At 25.7% G+C, this 19,569-nt stretch overlaps 1 protein-coding gene across 1 annotated transcript; it reads left to right on the forward strand.

Annotated features, from left to right (window-relative positions):
- Positions 1-198: 198 nt before the first annotated feature.
- LOC135929738 (Kv channel-interacting protein 4-like) lies at positions 199-18,782 on the forward strand. Its single transcript, XM_065466441.1, has 7 exons — positions 199-388; positions 13,684-13,808; positions 14,547-14,616; positions 15,374-15,444; positions 15,951-16,160; positions 16,562-16,627; positions 18,298-18,782. Exons 1-7 carry the CDS (start codon positions 319-321, stop codon positions 18,346-18,348), a joined length of 663 nt encoding a protein of 220 aa, XP_065322513.1. The 5' UTR covers positions 199-318; the 3' UTR covers positions 18,349-18,782.
- Positions 18,783-19,569: the final 787 nt, after the last annotated feature.

A 19,569-nucleotide genomic window follows, 5' to 3' on the forward strand; every position in this document is an offset into this window, starting at 1 on the left:
TTATTATTTACGCCAGTCTAAAAAATAAATGTATTTTTGTTGTTAATATAATTTCTTTAAATGCGATTATAATTATTTGTTAACGATGACTTTAATTTTATTTTAAAGAGAAGTCACAAAATAAAATCAGAAAAAAATATAGATGAGGAACAGATGAAAAAAAATTTTTTTTTAAAAAATAAGTAATTAAATATTTAATAATAATAAAAAAAAAATTAAGCCATTTTATAAATTCCAGTGGCGTTCCAATATATCCATCATCTTCTTTTCCAAATATAAGGAGATTTTTAAATTTATTAAATTAAATACTTTGATTTTATGGCTCATCTATTAACGAGGTATGTGGGGAGTCTGCACAGGAGAGCCAGCTATCGATTCTCTGCTAAGGGTAAGTTTATTAATATTATGTTGCTTTAAAACTTTAAATTTATTATATTTTCTTCTAATAAAAAAAATATAATAAGAATTTAAGTTTATAATGAGAGGTCTGAATCTTTAAAGTATCAGAAGTATGGCAAAACACCCATTAGAGTTCTTAAGATTTTATGATCTCTATTAAAAATAAAATAATCTGAAATTACTTTAAATGATAAAAAAAATATTTTCTAACTGTTTATTTTATATAATTATATTAATTTATTTTCAGGCCAATATACAAAACTTTCTTTCGATTAGTTCTATTCTAATATATTTTTGACTGCCTATCAAACTACTTAGAATATTACTAACAAGAGATCAAATATTACTAAAAGTAAAAAATTTAAAAATAGAAGATTTAGATATACCATTATATGTTTTAATCCATAATAAAATAAATTGATAAAGCTAGAATGTTCTTAGAGTTAAAAGCCGAAAAAATAAAAAATAATTCAGAACCCATAACCTATTATATAACGATTTAAAAAAAGGAGTTTTTTTTAAATTAAAGTGGGGAGGGGTAAGGTGGACTGAAACGTTCTCTTGTGAGGGATGGATGGGTAGTAATATTAAAAACGTTTTAAATGATTCAACGTATAATGATCGTACAAAAATATCATGGAAATATCATTATTATTTAGTTTAGGGCATACTGTCAGTATACATAAGTAATTAATTAAGAGCTGCGTTGGATCGCGAAAACGGAATAAATAGTTTTGTATCTCAATAAATATTATTTTTAAGGTGCTTAAGGTTTCGTTCCTATCAAAGTTAGAATTTTAATCCTTTTCTAGAAATTGCGTTACAATACATATAATTGGTACCTGTAAATTTCCTCATATCGAAAAGTTATTTATATTTAACCGCTGAGTATTCTAAGGTTCTATATTCACTTATTTTGCAAAAAATCATTTTTTTTTGGACAAATGAATCTAAGCACTGATATCGCGCAGGTAGCTCAAACCCACTGAAAACTTTGAAGAGCTCCCTGTAAATTTCGATTATTTTTATCATAAAATGGACATTTTGAAAGAAACTATTTTCTTATCTAAAATATTAGAAACATTTTTTTTTAAATGCTCTCCTATCAAATATAAGAAATATTTTTTTAAATATTCTCTCCTGAGAAATTATAAAAAATGAATCGAACTCTATTTAACTTAGTCGACGATTTTGTTCACATTTGAATTCAAGGCATGATTTTCTCCAAAAATAAATATATTTTTATAAATGGAAGGGGGTGGGGCTAATGGATATGAACTCTAGGGTATTCTCGTATAAGCAATTTTACTGACACAGTTAGCCTAATGTGGAGCCTATTTTTTTAACATTGAAATCATTTTATAAATCAGGGTATATAGATACGAGGATTCTAGATTTAATATAATGTCTTTTATTAACATGGAAAGAGAAAGAACCTTAAGAATTTGTTTAAGTAAACTAGTGCGAAATGTTTAAGATATTAAAATATATTACTAATGTTGAAAAATAATTAGATGAACCTAAGGCTGAATTTTGATTTTCAAATAGCGTAGAGATATTTATTTTATAAATATTCAAAAAATAGATATATTATCAAGCATAATATTTTTTAAAGATTAAAGAAAGATTATTAACGTATTATACGCAGATAAGATCAGATGACCGGCACATTAAATAATTGTATAAAATTGTCTTTATCGCTATATTTATGTCTTAATAATATGAAGGTGGGTGGGTTAGGGGATAGGCTTATAATAATTTTACTTGTTTTAGGATTGAATTTATCTAAATTAAAAAAAATTTTTTTAAAGTGGAAATAGTAAATAGCATCCATTTTTGAAATGTACTACCTAAATTGTAAAAAAAGAATTTGTACTAATATTGCAATTTATGATAAAATAGATGGGGAAGGGGAGTAGATCATAGGAGTAGCCAAGATTTTTTTAAGGAGGGGGAAATACTATTAGGCGGGTTTTATCCTTATAATGTTTTGGAGATCGAGATTTTCTGACGACCATCTCAGAATAAACTAAACTTGGCATTATAGTTATCTATGTTGTATATTTTAGTAAATCAAAATTTTAGAGCGCTATAGCTCTATCAAATCCAAAGATATACGTCTTCAAAGTCGAAAATCGAATAAAGTGTGATTTCATTAAATTTCATTTAAAATAAAAATAATTATGATAGTGTCACATATCATTATATAGCCATTAAAATTCTAATTTGGAAAATATTTAAAAAAATTAAAAAATTATAGGTGTTTTCTTATTTCCGTTAAAAATGAAAAAGTAACTTGAGATGGGATTTTTAATTGGGTATTGATATTCGCTAAGAATGTTTACTTCCTTTATATTAAATTATTTATCCAAAGAAATTGATAGCTTTTTTTCTTTTAATTTTGATTAAATTTTATTATTTTAAAAAAAAATTTAAAAAAAATTTAATATAGATAACGCTATATATTTGAAATAAGTAAAAAAAAATTATTTTTTATTCCTTTCTTTCTATGATACTTTAAAATATGTAAATAGGAAATTTAAATATCATTCAGGGATTGAAAAGAATATAATGTTAAAAAAAAATATTTCTTTATTAACGTTAAATTTTTTTTATAACATAGCACCGCAAAAATTGTAATATATTTTTTATGTAAAAATCCAATTAATTTTTTTTCCAATGAAATCTCTATGCACTTTGGAAAGGGCCATAAGTAAATTTTAAAAATTTACAAAAGGTAAGTTTATCCAGATTATGGATTAGAATCTATTTATATTTAGGTTCTGGATTTTTTACTAATATCTGCTCTGACGAATCAACTGCGCAATATAAAAACAGGTTTTTTTTTTATAAATCAGTGTTATCATGAATCAGATTTTGTCGTGCAGCTGTTTAACAATTTTTGTTAACATTCCATGAATGCCGTCCATGTAACAGCCATGGAGGGAGATTAAAAGGATTAGCAGCAGTATCAAACCTTCAGAATACCATCTGGAGAACATTTTAAAATCATTTGATTTATATCTGCAAAACAAAATATTCCATCAGTAAATTCTACATATATAACCATCGCAATACAATTTAGAAGAGATTTAACTATGAGAAAGATTCAATTAGTTCCCCCTATTCCAGGAACTCGGGAAATACACGCTGTATTTCCCTTGAGTCTAAAAATATAGTCATATGCACCATTAACTTGTTCTCAAATGCCGATAATTTGCTTTTTGTCGATATCAAAGAATTCGTAAAATGTTATAACGATTTTAGGTTTAGTCACTATACCGAAAAAGAATGACAATACTGAGGAGTATTTCTTTTTTTACATAAACATGGTGCATTACCACATTCTTTTACACCACAATAAGGTATGGTTTCCCATTAATCAAATAATAATTTTAGTAGATCCAATAACAGGAACAGGACTTACCTATAAATTATTGTGTCAGAAAATTCTAAAGGCAATGGAATACGATATAGATGAGAGGTATTTATTAATAATTTGTTTATAAAATTTTATGTTTATTTTAAAATATAGCCTTCTAATAATAATCATATCTGTATGGGCTACTTGCTCACATATGGCTCCAAAACATATTTTTTATACACGGAATTTTTTATTTTAATACTAATACAATACCTTTTTATTAAATATATTATATTATAATGATTTTTAAATATAACGTCATATATATTCTTTTAAATTTATTTATAAATAATTTAAATAAAACTAAAACGAAAAAAACGCCATCATTTTTTTTTATTAAACAAAATATTATTGTAATAAACCTTTCCAAGCTATCAACAATCCAAAAAATTCCCTTTTTAATAATGTTAATTTTTCATTTTGCCGGAAATAAGATAACACTTGGAATTTTTTTAATTATTTTTTTTATTTTTTAATGTATCTTAAGGGCTATAAAATGATATATAATTTGTAATCTCATCGTAGGTATTTTTTTTTAAAAAAACAAGATTTAATGAAATCACACATTATGAAGGCGTACATCTTTTGATCTGGTGTAGCTAGCAATAAAAAATTAACAAGCCAATTTTCATTCATTTTCGAGATGGTCATCAGAAACACGGTTTGATTTGTAATGGAATGACTCCTATATTAGATTTTTATAAAAATAATTTTGGGTTTTTTACTTTAAAATGTTATTTTTTATAAATATTTAGAATTATAGACGTTATTTTAAAAAATTATTAACCTTCACTAAATTTTCTTTCACATTCTTTTTTATAGTGATAATACATTTTTGGGGAGATGGAAGTGAAGATGATAGATGAATTTTTTTTATTAACTTATAATGATATTCACAAGAATATACAAATTTCCAAGAGAGGGATTTACCTTGCCCCCCCCCCCCCATTCTACGCTTATGAATTAGCTGATGTGGAAGTTATTAGATAATTTGATACAATTTAAGAGAGTATTGTGATGCTTTTAAATAGATAGATTAAAGCTTTCGTCATAAGAAAATTTCTATTACTATGCTCTTTTAATCCTCATGTGACGGCTTGAGTCTTAAACCTTAATACACATTAATTTCTGTTGATTAAAATTTTCAACGGTTTGCTAAACAGCTTCATCACTGTATATTAACAATAGTAGCACAGTTTAACATTTGTAAGTCTTCCTTTAAAGAAATTATTTATTTGGCATAATAAAATCTAATAATACAGAAAACTTAATTGAATCAAATATGTAAATAGTTATGGCAACAATGTGATTATATGAAATCATATTTAGAATTTAATATTTTTTAAATCAATTACAAAATCATGCTATACATAAATTAAGTTCCATAAATTTTTTAAAAAGCCTGATTAAGAAGTATAGTCTATTGAAATGCGAGACCTTATGACATTAAATTTATATCCTTTTTTGGTAATGTTGTTTCACGTCGATTTAACCAATCTTAAATTAAGATTTGAGCCAAAAAATATTATATAAACATCGAGATTTTGTTAATAGATGTTCCAACCTAAATGCCATCAAAGAGCAAAGTCCTTGCATAGTATTAGAGCTAAAATATTGGGTTAGCCGTTGTTAAAATCATGAATAGATAAATGATATCTAGTTATATTAGCTTAACATAAAATAAAGTGTAATTCATTTTTAAATAATATTTTTTAAATATGATTTTTCTTGTAATTATTGCGTGCTAGACATCTAGCTGAGCTAACATGAAAGTATTTCAGCTCAGACAAATAACAATTAATTGTTTTGTCATGTAATAAATTAAAATGAACATTTTATATATCAAATGAATCTAAACTAAAAATATAACAACTTATCAAAATAAGAAATTATAACTTATTTAATATGAAGCGATTTAAGAAAAAAATATATGATATAATATAATATAAAATCAATATTAATTTATTTTTTTTGATGATAAAATTATTGAAATCTTGAAGAAAATTCGTTTTTAGTTATGATTATGATTCTTGGAAAAATTTTTGAAAAAATTATAAAGATCATAAAATATTTAATTTGGTAATAAATGATATTTGATGAACGAATAGAATATAAATATCCAGCTATAGAAATAAAAATAAAACCTATTTTAAAATTCTAGTTACCAAAATCGGTTCTAATAAAAGAGTAACTAGTAAAATGTAAATAACATTTCTCAAAATGTTTTGTGACTCATTTTATGGAGTCGTTGTTGTTTAAAATTTTTTTAATTACATATTGACAGAGTTCTAGAACATGAACTAGAATCTGGTAACCGCCAAATCGCATCAAATCCGAACCAGTACCCCCCAATTTAAAAATAAATCTGGAGGAATCGGAAACTCTGAACAAGAAATATCTTTAGAACAAATTTTCAAACTCTCACCTTGAGCCCACAAATTTATCTCAAGCAAATGTTTAAGACCTGATGATATGATAACCATACCTTAGGTCCTCGGAAAATCACTAATATGGGCCTACACATGCTTCTATTATTCCCCTCCAACATAAATATCAATCCAAAGGTTGATCTGAATTTAAAAATTTCATGGTTTTATGAGAATAAAAAAGAAAGAAGAAGAAATATAAATTATTTTAAAATATAAGAGGAGACAAGTATTTGATTGGGTGTAGAAAGCATTATTAGCAATATGGGGTAATTAGACCTTCGCAAATTAAGTAGAAAATGGTCAGTTAATAAAAAAATTATTCAGTTAGTTTTTGTTACAAAGAGTTATCATTATTATATAGTATGAATCAGTCTATAAACTCAATTAACCATTAACTAAAAGTGGCCATTTTTTAATTTGTATTCGTTTGAAAATTTTCAATATTATTGGCTTCAAAATATGATAGAAATAAAATACAATTCAATGTATACCATTTACTACATTGTTTATATTATATAAATATGAAACTTCATTCTCACCTTAACATTATTTTTAAAATATACTTACCAAATAAATTTAATATTATACCTATAAAAAAACATATTTAAAAAAAATAAAAAGGTATATTTTCATAAAAATCAATAAAAATTCTTAAAAATTAATCAACAATTTTGAAAAAAATTAAAAATATTTAACAATAAATTTTTAAACTGCTCAATACATACTTCTCAAGTATAGAAAACAACTTGAAAATTTATTAATAACTTTCCAAGAATTTAAAACATCTACCAAATAATTTTTTCTAAACATGTCCAATTAAAATTTAAATGCTGCCAATATCCAAAGTGCAATTAATATTACTTCCTATTTCTTAATTTTTTAAAAAATGCCCAAATGATTTGAAGCCTAATATATTATGGTAATATTAAAGTTTTCATAGTTTTAAATACATTAAATATAGTTTTGAGTTTGACTATGAGAAATAAATTTACATTATATTGATCATTATAGACCAGGTTAAAAACTTAAAGAAACTGTCGTATAGTTTATTTATTAAATGATTGTACAATATGAAATATAACATTTAACCAGGAAAAATATAAAATATAATTATCATAATATGATCCAAATTAAAGAAAGAAAATTAAATGTTTACATTTGCTATATTTCTATCAAATGTTCCATAATTATATCCGCATGATAGCGCAGGGTATTTAACATGATTTTCATGCACTTTACACTTATTATGTTTTTTATAATTAAATTACTACAAAGTTAATAAAAAATAATAATGATGATTATAGTATTATATATCCATGTAATAAAAAAAATTTTTATGATTAAATTGTTCTTTGGTATTATTTTCCTTAAGTGCAAAATTATTAAAAAATAATTTTTAATCTTATAATGAATTTAATTAAATGAAGAAGATTGTGCTATTGCATGTTCTGTTTGAAAGGGAAATCGGTTGTTAACGAATTTTGGTATATTTTAAAAATGTTGTTTAAATTTCATGATTTTCATATTTTTAATTTCCCTTTAAAAAACAATTTTCAAAATAAAATAAAAAAAATTCTTCAAAATGACCAAATATTTTTTGTGTCTTGCAAAATTTCTCCCAAAAAGAATGTGAGCCGGGCTGGGTTTAAAAATGGAGTGTTTTTTTTATTCAAACAAAATCTTTTCAGACTTGCATAATATATTTCTGGATAAAATACTGAGTTAGCCGTTTTTAAAAATCGGCCCAAATATTGCATTTGCTTCAATCAATCATAATATCAAGTAAATTTTATAAGTGTTAGCATCAGTTGACTAAAAATTTACGGGCAAAAATTTAATGAAATTCGTTAAAATTAGATTTTAAAAAATTTTAAAAAGCGTTCAAAAAAAAATGATTTAAAGTTGACAAAATAAACACACTGACTGTTGTGCGACCTACTTTAAATATTTTTAATAAATATTCTCCATTTACTTTATCTGTATAGTTTGGCAATTAGGTTAATTCAGCTCGAGCTACAGGCGAGAACTTAAAATCAGTTATCACTTAGGCGTCTTAATTTACATTATTTTCTAGTAAATTCGGAGCTGCCATATTTTTAAGAAAAACTTTGAGGCCAAAGGGATAGTTTTCGTCCATTTGGCGTAAACGGCTAAAAATATAGTAATTACCCAACTATATTAATTAGATATAATCTAATAATTAGAGGTCTGCAAAGAACAGATTTTCATCCATCCTATGGGCCAGTGGGCTAAATGTTTTAATTATTATGTGGTGAATTAAAGATATTTTTTAACACGCGAATAATCTGGATGACTATCTTGATTTCGACTCAATTTGGATATTTAATTGATGATTATAATTTTTTAAATTTAAAAAATTTGCTAATAATTTAAAGTTTTGCAAACAACTTAATGCAATCCTGCAAGACATAGATAAACTGTTTATAGTTGAAATATTGTTTAAAATTTACATTTTGATTACATTTATTTTCAATAGATTCGAACATATATAAAGATGAATATATACTATTACTATCAGCGATAATTTTCCTGCAACTTAAAGTAGATTAACCCTGGATAAAATTATAGGCAACGAAGGTAGAAAGCTTGAACTGATTTGTTTGAGAAAATATCTTGACAAAGAAAAAGCAGACTTTGATTCCTTTAAAAATCAACACGCTACCAGATTATTTTCTGATAAAGATAAAAAATTTTTTGACGTGGATCTGAATGAAGAATTTTTGATAGATGATCTTATAACTTTTTTTCAAAACAAGGATTATTCCTCAATTTTCACTAAATTCTCCCATTCAAATAATGTCTATTTATTAAATATAATACAACCTCCCTTCCTCTGCTGTGAACGTGTGCTTAGCACTGCGAAAGATGTGTTGAGTACTCTCTTGTTTATCTGATCAAAATTTTGAAAATCAATTGCTGTTAAAAATAAAAAAATTATAAAAATATCTTATCTCATAATATATTGTATAATTTTGGAAATTTTGGTATATATTATTTAATTTTTCAAGTAGTGAGTAATATAAGGCGTTCCAGTAATCTCTAAGGTAAAGAGTAACGGTAACGCTAACACCTTCTTTTTTTTAACGTAACGAGTAATGCATTTCTTTTTGAAGTATTGTAGCACTAGTTTAAGTATTTGGTGACATTGTTATGTTTTTTGTATTTTATTCTCATTTTTATTTTATGTTTTTTTTCATTTTTTCATAAAAAAATTTTTGTTGCATTTTTTAGCTATTGAATAATACAGTGTTGTGATGATTTAATGAAACATATCGACGATTAAATTAAAACCCATTCATATAAAAATATTTTGTTTGCAAAAATAATTAAAATATAGGCAAGCAATATTGAAAATTCTTTTATCCTTCCTTGTGTTATTTTAATTATTTTTGCAAACAAAATATTTTTATACGGATGGGTTTTAATTTAATCGTCAACATGTTTCATTAAAGATTAAAAAATGTTTTATATATAACCAATAAAGATTTCATCATAAAACTTTTTATTTTCATTAAGTCGACCTAAAGCACGGCCTATAAGCTTATATATATTTCATAATATGGCATATTTTAGAAGTTTAATGTAAAGTATATATGTAAAATGAGTTTAACCAACCAAATCATATAATTTTTAAACATTAGACGAGAGCTAGAGCCAAACCTAATTTGGGTGTGCAATGGGGTGTGGTTTAAAATTTTTTCAAAAAATGGGCATGCGGGTTAAAAATCCGTTTCTTGCAAACTTCTAATAACAACTATATTCTCCTATCATCTACCCTGATTGATCATGTTTTTTAGTTTAGAATAGAAAAAAATCTGTTAAACACCGGAGATTTCCCATTAGCCGGGAACTCTCATACAATTCTCTATTTATTTCTGTCCGATTCCACATCTCCGCTCTCAGTCATTCTCTAATCCTACCCTAATCGGACCATTTCTTCAAAAGTAGTATCCTTCTTCTACACTTTCCCTATAAAAAACATATTACCTTTTTATTTAAACAACAAAATATGAATAGGTACTTTTTTTAAAAAAAAACATTAAAAAAGGCAAATCTCTTGAAAAAAATATTTTTTTTTATTGATTTTCTCTTAACCTTGATAAATTATTCGGGTTTATATAAAAAAAAAGCTTATTTAATTATTTTATATATTTTTTTGAAAAGGTAAAAAAAAAAGAAAGTAAAGAAGGAGCACACAATAAGCAATCATTTAGTACATGGAAGGAGTATGGAAGGGAGGGGGAGGGGAGAGTGAATTTGTTTTCACTAAATTTTTTTATAATATTTGAATGCTATTATGCGAAAATTTTCTTTATTCGTGAAATCAGTCAGGTGAGAAGGGGCTAACTATCATTATTAACAATCTACGAATATAAGAACTTTTATGTGAAAATATTAACAACTAGAGATTTTTTGGTGGGTTGATATTTTTAAAAAAAAATAAATCTAGCATTTCTTAACAAGGTATAATAATATTTATTGGAGAAATTATAAATAAAATAATTACAAAGATGAATCAGATTTATACTTTTTATTATTTTTTTTTAAAAAAATAACGAAATTATGGATATAAAAAAAACAATTATAGAAATAGGTTAATTGTCGTTTTAAAACATTTTTTTCGTCTTTTTTTTTCTCTAATAAAAGAAGAAAAAAATTTTTCTTCCCTTATCATCACATATATTATTGAAGAGTAACTTTTCTTCTAAACAATGGCGTCTTTTGTATATTCGCAGGTCCTCGGTAAATTTTTTTTTTTTTAGTATACTCACTGTCAATTCATTCATAAATGCATTTTAAAGCCTTGAATGCAAATCATCTATAGACCACGTGTTATACGCCATTTTGGTAACCTATAAAGGATCCAGATTAGGGGTCTGCATTGGACCGGTTTTTGAACCAAAAGCTCGCCCACCCAATGTTTTAAAAAAGCTTAACCGCCCGCCCATAGTTTTCAAAAAAATGTCTAAAATTACTCACCCGCTCACCCATTAGTCTAAAATTTTTTACCCGACAGCCTATTTTTTATAAAAAAATTTTAACCCAAGCCCGCTTATAAAATTTAATTATGGCCATTATTTCAATTTTTTAAGCATCTAATAAAAAAAAAATTCAGCATTACACCTCTACAAATTGGATTTAGACCCGATTTTATCATTTTGTTTAATTGAGAATTGTCTTTTTGAAATTATCCGCTTATTTTTTTATTATCTATAAAATCTTCATAATTTACAGATGAACATTGGTGCCGAAGGAAGAAGGAAGCGCCACTTTTGTTATTATATTTAACAGGCGCGTACGCAGGAATTTGGTCTGAGGGGGGGGGGATAATAAAATTTTTTAAGAAATATTATTGTTATTTAAAAATATTAAGCATAAATTTATTAGAACTAATAACTTTTCTAATACAAAATTTTAAATAAATGTGAATTACAAAAAAATTATATATATAAACCGGCATTGAAAAACTATAAAATAAATGTGAATTACAAAATATAAAGTGAATATAACTACGATATGAATCACTTAAATGACCCAAAATTGAAATTTGAATTTTTTGAGCCTTTAAAATTTATATATAAAGTATTTTGTATGTTTTGAGCTAATTTTTCATTTATCCATCCTTGCTTAGCGTTAAATGTCTATGAATGTTCAAAAAATCCAAATCATTCAATCTACTTTCAGAAGTTGTATTTCATAGGTATGTTTTTCAGAGACTTACAGGCCCGGGCCCCGGGCCAGCCCGTGTTATAATTTTTCTTAACATAACCGGGCCGGACCCGAAATTTTTTAAAAAATATCCGTGCCGAGCTGTATTTAAAACTAAATATTTGAAATCGCCATTATTAGCTATTAAAATCTATAATAAATATAATTTATTTTAAAAGAATTCGGGCCGGGCCTGAAAATATTATTTTCAAAAAATCCGGGCCGTGCCCTGAAAATAGTCTCTACAGGACTCTGTTATTCTTCTTAAAAAAGAGAGTGTTTATGGGAAGAGTTGCTAATATATATCCATTTTAATACTTTGGGAATATAATTTAAAATGTGTTTGAAATAATGCAAAGCATCTATAGCATTTTTGGGACTATAGTTAATCTTTTAATCATAGTTCTTCAGCTAATAAGGCATCATAAGATACTTTAACATCTTCATGATAAAAATCTAACGAATATTTATTTTTCTCCTATCATAATCTGAAAAAAAGTTGGAAAGGCTTTTGTGGATATAATATCTGCGGATTTGTAGTGCTGTTTGATGAAGTAACATTCATATATTTGGGTTATAAATGTATCTAAGAGAGGGGACATTTGAATGTTTTTACGATGAGTTTGCTTGCTGCAAGTAGAGGGGGACAAATTTTAAACACGTATAGCTCTGCTATTAACTCAACAAGAACATATAAAATATGTTCTTCTTCAACATTAGTTCTAATTTCCTTGAGTTTAATAAAATACTCTCCGTTATTCTCATCTTCTTAATCAAGTCAATGTCATGTTTTTGAAAAGTATTACATAAAATAGTTGTATAATTAAATAATACATTCAATGAGAAAAAAAAATTTGGGGTAAGTATTGATACCAATAATTTTCTTTCTTCTGAGGAAATATTTCTTTCAAGCCATTGTGATATTTCAATAATAGCATTAATAATCGGCTCTTCTAACTCCATAAAAGCTGTTACTGCTTGATGGAGGAGACTCGATCTCGTTGGGCAAGCTTGCAATTTCTTTCTTCCTGTTGGACAAGGAGTTTCAGAGATAATTATTATTTGACTAGAAATTTAGATAAATAATACGCCACTAAAATTTGAAAAGGTAAATTACGCCAAGGAAAACTTGAAATCGAAATTAATTGATAAAATAACTTAGTAGATGAATGTGATAAATAAATGTAATTAAATATATATATGAGATAGGAATAAATATTAACAAATATAAATTAATATTAACAATAATATTTTTGAAAAATATAATCCGGCATCTGCATTTTTTGGCTTTGGGGGGGGGGGGATATGTTCCCCTGCCCCCCCCCCCCCCCGCCGCTGCGTACGTGCCTGATATTTATAGATAGATTTGCAATCATTAATGAATTAAATTGTTTCCACATTGAAGATTTGAGTTTTTGTCTGATTCATTATCTTGAAACTTGTAAAAATTATTTTTCATTTTTTAGATATATATTCTTTATTCATAATATAATTTTTAAATAAAAATTTTATTAAAAAATATTTTTTTATTAAAAATTATGTTATAAAAAAATAAAATTTATAAATTATATAATAAAATAAAATAAAAATGAAAAGGGCAAATACTTCCAAAATTTTTTTAACCCACTCGCCTCCCGTTCCAGGATAATTTTTTATGATAATTTCAAACTATTCTGAATATTTTTATCAAAAAAAATGCAGGCAAGGAACCTGAGAATATTGCTGAAGTATTAAAGTACTACAGGCCCGAAAGTTTAGAGAAATTGTGCCGGAAAACTAAATTCACCAAAAAGGAAATCCAGCACTTCTATCAAAATTTTAAGCAGGTTAGGATTTTCTTTAGATATATTTAATATAATATTACATTTTTCTGGCAATTTCACCATAAAAAAAGTACTACTCCAAACATATTTTTTTTTTGAACCTTTTTAATATATTTAAATATGAAAGTGAAGAAGTTGTTGATGGAAGGGAAAAAAAGAAATGATGGATCAGGAAAAATAATGTGTTTTAGAGAAGAGGGGTAGTATATGCTAGTAATTATTGATAAGGTTTTGGCAATCAGAAATTTAAAATAAAGTGGGAAGGGGTTTAAGATAAATTTATTGTGATTAAATTGCTAACTAAAATCTAAAAAACTGATAATTACTTAGTTTGTATGATATATTTTATAAAATGAAACTCGTCAAAAATAAATATCATTTGTAAACCATCTATATAATAGCAGTAAGTATAATAATCTAGGGCTAATACAGAATAATCAGGTCACTATATATTCTAAAATAATTTTTTTTAAAATTATTTCGGCATTTCAGTGTTTTCTTGAGAGTAAATGAGAAAATCAATTAGAAGGGACTCGAAAAATTTACCCTTAAACCCTTATTTTTTCCATACCTCCTCAGAAGTTTATCCAATATTTTCCACCCCCTTTCATTTTATATAGTTAGTATCCTTATGGTAACATTAATATACAAGCAGATTAAAAAACAGAGAGCAATATAATATAGAAAGTGTATATATATATTATTATTATTATATTATTTTTATATTATAATATATAAAAGCAATTTCCCAAAGGTGCTATTAATCAAGAAGATTTCAAATCTATATTTGCACAGATATTTTTATCAGGAAGTAAGTTTTTATAAATAACATCAAAAACTTATCATATGAATGAATTTTTTTTAAAACATATCTGTAGGATAATTTAATTTAACAAAAATGTAACTAGCAAAGAGATAGCTAAAAAAGAATATTCAATAAATTTTCCACTAAAAACTACCCCAAATGTAGCTATTAGAGCTATGAATACATTAATAAGAATATTAATAATATTTAATTAATTAATTTATTTATCATGATAAAAGATATGTTGATTGGTCAGTCAATTTGACTAATCATGGTGCCATCTGTCGGGGTAAGGGGTGTATGCTACAATAACTTTATTAAAATTTACGCACATTAGCGTTGTCCCTTGTCACAGAAAAATTATAACCAAAAAAAAACATTATTTTTTCTATGTTATTCTATTTTAAATTTTATTTTATTTTATTTTAAAAATTAAATTAAATTAATATTTTAGCCTGAAATATTGTCTAAATTTTAAACCGGGTTTCGGATGAACTTGCAAGGTTTTAATTAATTTCTCACCTAGTGTTATTACCCTAAATTTATTGTTAGCGCGAATTCGCGGCCAAGTATACAAAAAAGAATACAAAAATACAGCATATTTTGTGTAATTGGCTACCAATCTTCGCTAACTAAAATTCAGGGTCAAACGGCTCTTGCTGATTAAATTAAACACTTATTTATACAATAATGTTTTGAAAAAATATTATTATTATGTCGGGTAAGCGGTTAAGTTTTTTTCAAAAATATTGTTTCATTATAGGACCTGAAAAATACGCTGATATGGTTTTCGCCACTTTAAACAAAGATAACTTGGGATTAATCAATTTCGAAGTAAATTATATAAAATATTTCAATTTTATTTTATTATGTTTTTAAAATATCATTAATATATACTTGGCAAAATTAGATTTTTTTTTGCTCTTAGGAATGATATATTATTTAAGCTTAGTTTGAGCTTTGAGATGTTATCATGAATTTATACAATCCAAAAGTAATTTTACTTTTGCCAAAGGGTATCAATAAGATTCAATATGCCATTTATACTGTATCCATGGTGCTATCTCTTAAAATTCATTCTCTAATTAAATGATCAACCGCCAGGCTTTAATTGTTCGCAAGGCTTATATCAAAATATAGAACCTGACTGAAGGCCAATTGCGAAATATCAAACAAATTCAAATTATTTCATGTAGATCAAAGATAGGGCATAAGAGCATAAGATAAATCTTTTTTTTAAAAAATCGAAAAGTCTATTACTGTTATTGCGGAAAGTACACAAATCTAATCTAGAAGTATTATATAAATTTATATATAACTTTTCAAAACAAAACAAAAAGACACTTTTAATATTCATATCAACCGTTTCCCGTGGTAGCAAAGAAGAAAATTACGAATGGATATTTCACCTTTACGACATCAACAGGGACGGGTTCGTCACGAAGAATGAAATTTTAGACGTCGCTATAGCGATATATTACTTGCAAAATCCTGTCCTAAATCCTCCAACGATTACCAGGATAATAGCTCACGTTGATAATATTTTCAAAGTTAAGTCATTAATAATAAAATATAAGATAATACTAACTAATAAACGCGATGATTAATGGTCCGTGGTCCACCCTTATCATTTTTTAAAAACCATATTATACATTAATTTTTAAACTATAATTATAAAACGTTTTTATTTTTTTTTTATTAAATGTTAATGGCAATGGGTATAATAATCAAGAAATTTGTGAAATATCTTTAAAAAATATCTGAAAATCTATCGGGCAAAATCAGATTTATAAAAACGCTAATCAAATTATTTGAACATTAAAAAATAACAAAAATAATTATTAAACGCGCATTTTTTTAAATGTAAAGATCTGATTTTAACTATATTAAAGTTATGCGGCGTTTTTTTTAAAAATAACCCAAATTTAATAACATATATTTTTTTGAACAGAAAATGGACACTAAAAGTTACGGAGCAGTGAATCGCGAAGAATTTATAGAATTTTGCAATGATAAAGTATATACGCCTTAAATTCTCTAGATTCAAAATTAGTATATCTTACAAAAAAAAAATATTTACATAGATATATAGATAGTAAAGATGGGTAAATCTGATTAATAACAATAAAATTTAATTATTAAGCGTTAACTAATAGCTGATATGAAATTAAGGAAATTTTTTGAAAGTAATCGAGATTATAGCTAAAAACAAACTCACCCTCCTACTTATTCTATCATTGCATCTTAGGTCGTTTTTGGAAGAAAGAAAAATAATCATTTTTTTTAAAATCTGTTTATCATTTGAATTCAAGCTACATTGGTCGAAGTATATTTGTGATTAATCTTAATCATCTAAAGTGAGCACTTTTTTAATGTAGAAATCGATGTAGTTGACACCGGACGGGTACTTAAAAACTTTAACCCGTATTAGTTTTTTTTACTATTAAAGAAAATTACATTAATTTGATAAATTCTTTAAATTAGCTAAATTCAAGCTGATGTTGTAATATTTATTCTATAAATTTTACACAATTTTGTCATGAAATGTTGGATTAAATTCAGTATAATATATATAAAAATATATCAAAAATCGGTTTGAATTAAAAGAGATTCAAAATTTCGCGATAAGATATGTGAAATTCATAGTGGTATGCATAGACCGAATATACCGGTAAAAAAATTAAATCTTTTAAAAATTTAAAAAATACGCGGTATAAACGATTTAAGTATTGAGGATGTAGATACTCTTAATTCTAATATAACATAAGACATATTATTAGTGCTGTAAACGTTAGTTCAAAAAAAAAACGCGTTATTCGCTTTTCAGAAATATTAACGCGTTACTTGTTTTTTAAAATATACTAAATATCAGTACCTGCACTCCCGGCCCTAAGCCCGGGTCGGGCCGTATTTTAATTTTTCTTGAAAATTTATATTAAAAAAATTTACAGGCCGGGTCGGGCCATATATTTTAAAACCAAATATTTGAATTCGCCATTATTATCTGTAAAAATCAAAGCCGGGCTTGAAAATTTTTATAAATAATATCCCGGGCCTGGCCAGTAAAAAAATATCCGGGACGGACATGTTCGAAAAAATTTCTTAAAAAAATCTGGGCCGGGCTGGGCCGTACAAATTGTACCTCTGCAAGTTTCTGCTAAATATTATATATAAATATCCTTTTTATTAATTTTTTTTTTACCCCATAGATAATAAAAATATAATTATCAATAAGTATTAAAAGAAAAGTTTATTTTGTAATAATTTTTTTTATAATAAAAACAAAAATAAAATAAATAAGACATGGCTTTAGAAGAAAACATGAACTTGCAGGATTCGAACCAGAACTATAGGATTGTGATACATACACTGAACCGACTAGACCACAGGCACACTCTAAAACATTAAATTTTTTGTAAAATTACAACGCTATCTAATAATTACATAAAAAATTAATAACGTTCAATGGGATGCTCTGAATTAAAAACTCGGCTATATTATTTATATTTTTTAAGAAAAAACTTTAATAAAAAGAAAGACATAAAAGTAGCTACTGGTGTTTCTTTTCCTCAATGAAAGTAACGCCATTAGTAATACAACGTTACATTTAACAAAATTTTTATATTATTTGTTTCTTTCCTATAAATAACAAGATTTTTATATTATTTGTTTATCTTTCCTTTTTAGAAATGGGATATATTGGAATCTATCGAATTTCTAAAAACAAATTACATATAAAATATACCGCGACAAATTATCAATACATTCTGGGGCTTCAGGATTTCTCTACAATAAAAATGTCACGTTCGAGAAAAGAGAACATTGAAATATAATAAATCTTTTAAAACTATTCACATGTTATGCGCTAAAGCTAAATCTAAGTAATTAAATATTATTATAATATGAGACAAATAGTAATCCTTAGATTAAAAAATGCTTTTAATTATATTAAATATATTAATCATGATTTTTGTGAACTGTAATTTTAAATCTAAAAGGGATGATATATATGCACAATCTGATTCTTTATGTCCTTAGGCTGGGATTTAGTGTCAGCAAACGAGAGAGATTTAGTATTATATTATAAAACACAACATTTTTTGTATTAGTTTATTTGTATAAGTTTTGAATGTATACTAAAATATAACATTATGAATGCGCATGATTTTATTGGCTTTATAATACACACAAAATAGTATATTATATATTAATATATATAAATCTTGATTTAATTGATATTCAGGGTGCTTTCGTTCTAATGGGGACATCCACAATTTTCAATGACAAAGGCGCTATAATTTATAAAATATAGAAAATATATTAAATATTTTAATTTCCCACCTATATTATCGCTCACGGTTAATGTTTATAATTAGTTGGGTCGAGTAAATCAAGGTAGATTTTTATTACGATTAAACCCGCTTGACTCGATCCTTCTAAATAACAACAAAGGTTTCTTGCTGAGTTCATTTTTAATTCGCATTTTAGTGTTTTAAATTTTTTTTTCCTGGGGCACAAAAATATTATAATTCCAAGGTTCTAACCCTGTTTAAATAATTATAACAATATACTTTCTTCCCTGATATAATTCATTTCATTAATTCATTTTAAATTTCGAGACGAAAATTAAATTTGAAAGATAATATTAATTAGATGATATACACGTAGGAATTAGAAATTTAAAGGGTTAAGGCCTATAAAGGTATCTGGATATGAAATCCGCACTATAAACCTTTTTTTTTTATGTTGGCAGAAAAAAAATTTTTCTTCTCGATTATCATATGATATATAAATAATAATACTCGGATATTAGATTGAAAACTTCTGCCATATCTGAACAGGCCCGATTCTTGACTCGTTCTTTTAACTTCAATCTATTCATAACATCCATCGTGATACTAAAACTTTTGCAAAAATCTTGAAATTTTTCGTGTGTAACGCAGATCTTGTTAAAGTTTC

This window comes from Gordionus sp. m RMFG-2023, chromosome 5, assembly GCF_954871325.1.
Source record: "Gordionus sp. m RMFG-2023 chromosome 5, tfGorSpeb1-WG-v2, whole genome shotgun sequence".
NCBI lineage: Eukaryota > Metazoa > Nematomorpha > Gordioida > Chordodea > Parachordodidae > Gordionus > Gordionus sp. m RMFG-2023.

What these genes read in the sequence shown, in the direction of transcription:
- LOC135929738 (XM_065466441.1), top strand. Translation starts at nt 319, where the DNA reads ATGGCTCATCTATTAACGAGGTATGTGGGGAGTCTGCACAGGAGAGCC. An exon ending in CTATCGATTCTCTGCTAAGG is followed by an intron (nt 389 to 13,683) that starts GTAAGTTTATTA and finishes AAAAAAATGCAG; the next exon opens with GCAAGGAACCTGAGAATATT. An exon ending in TAGAATTTTGCAATGATAAA is followed by an intron (nt 16,628 to 18,297) that starts GTATATACGCCT and finishes TTTCCTTTTTAG; the next exon opens with AAATGGGATATATTGGAATC.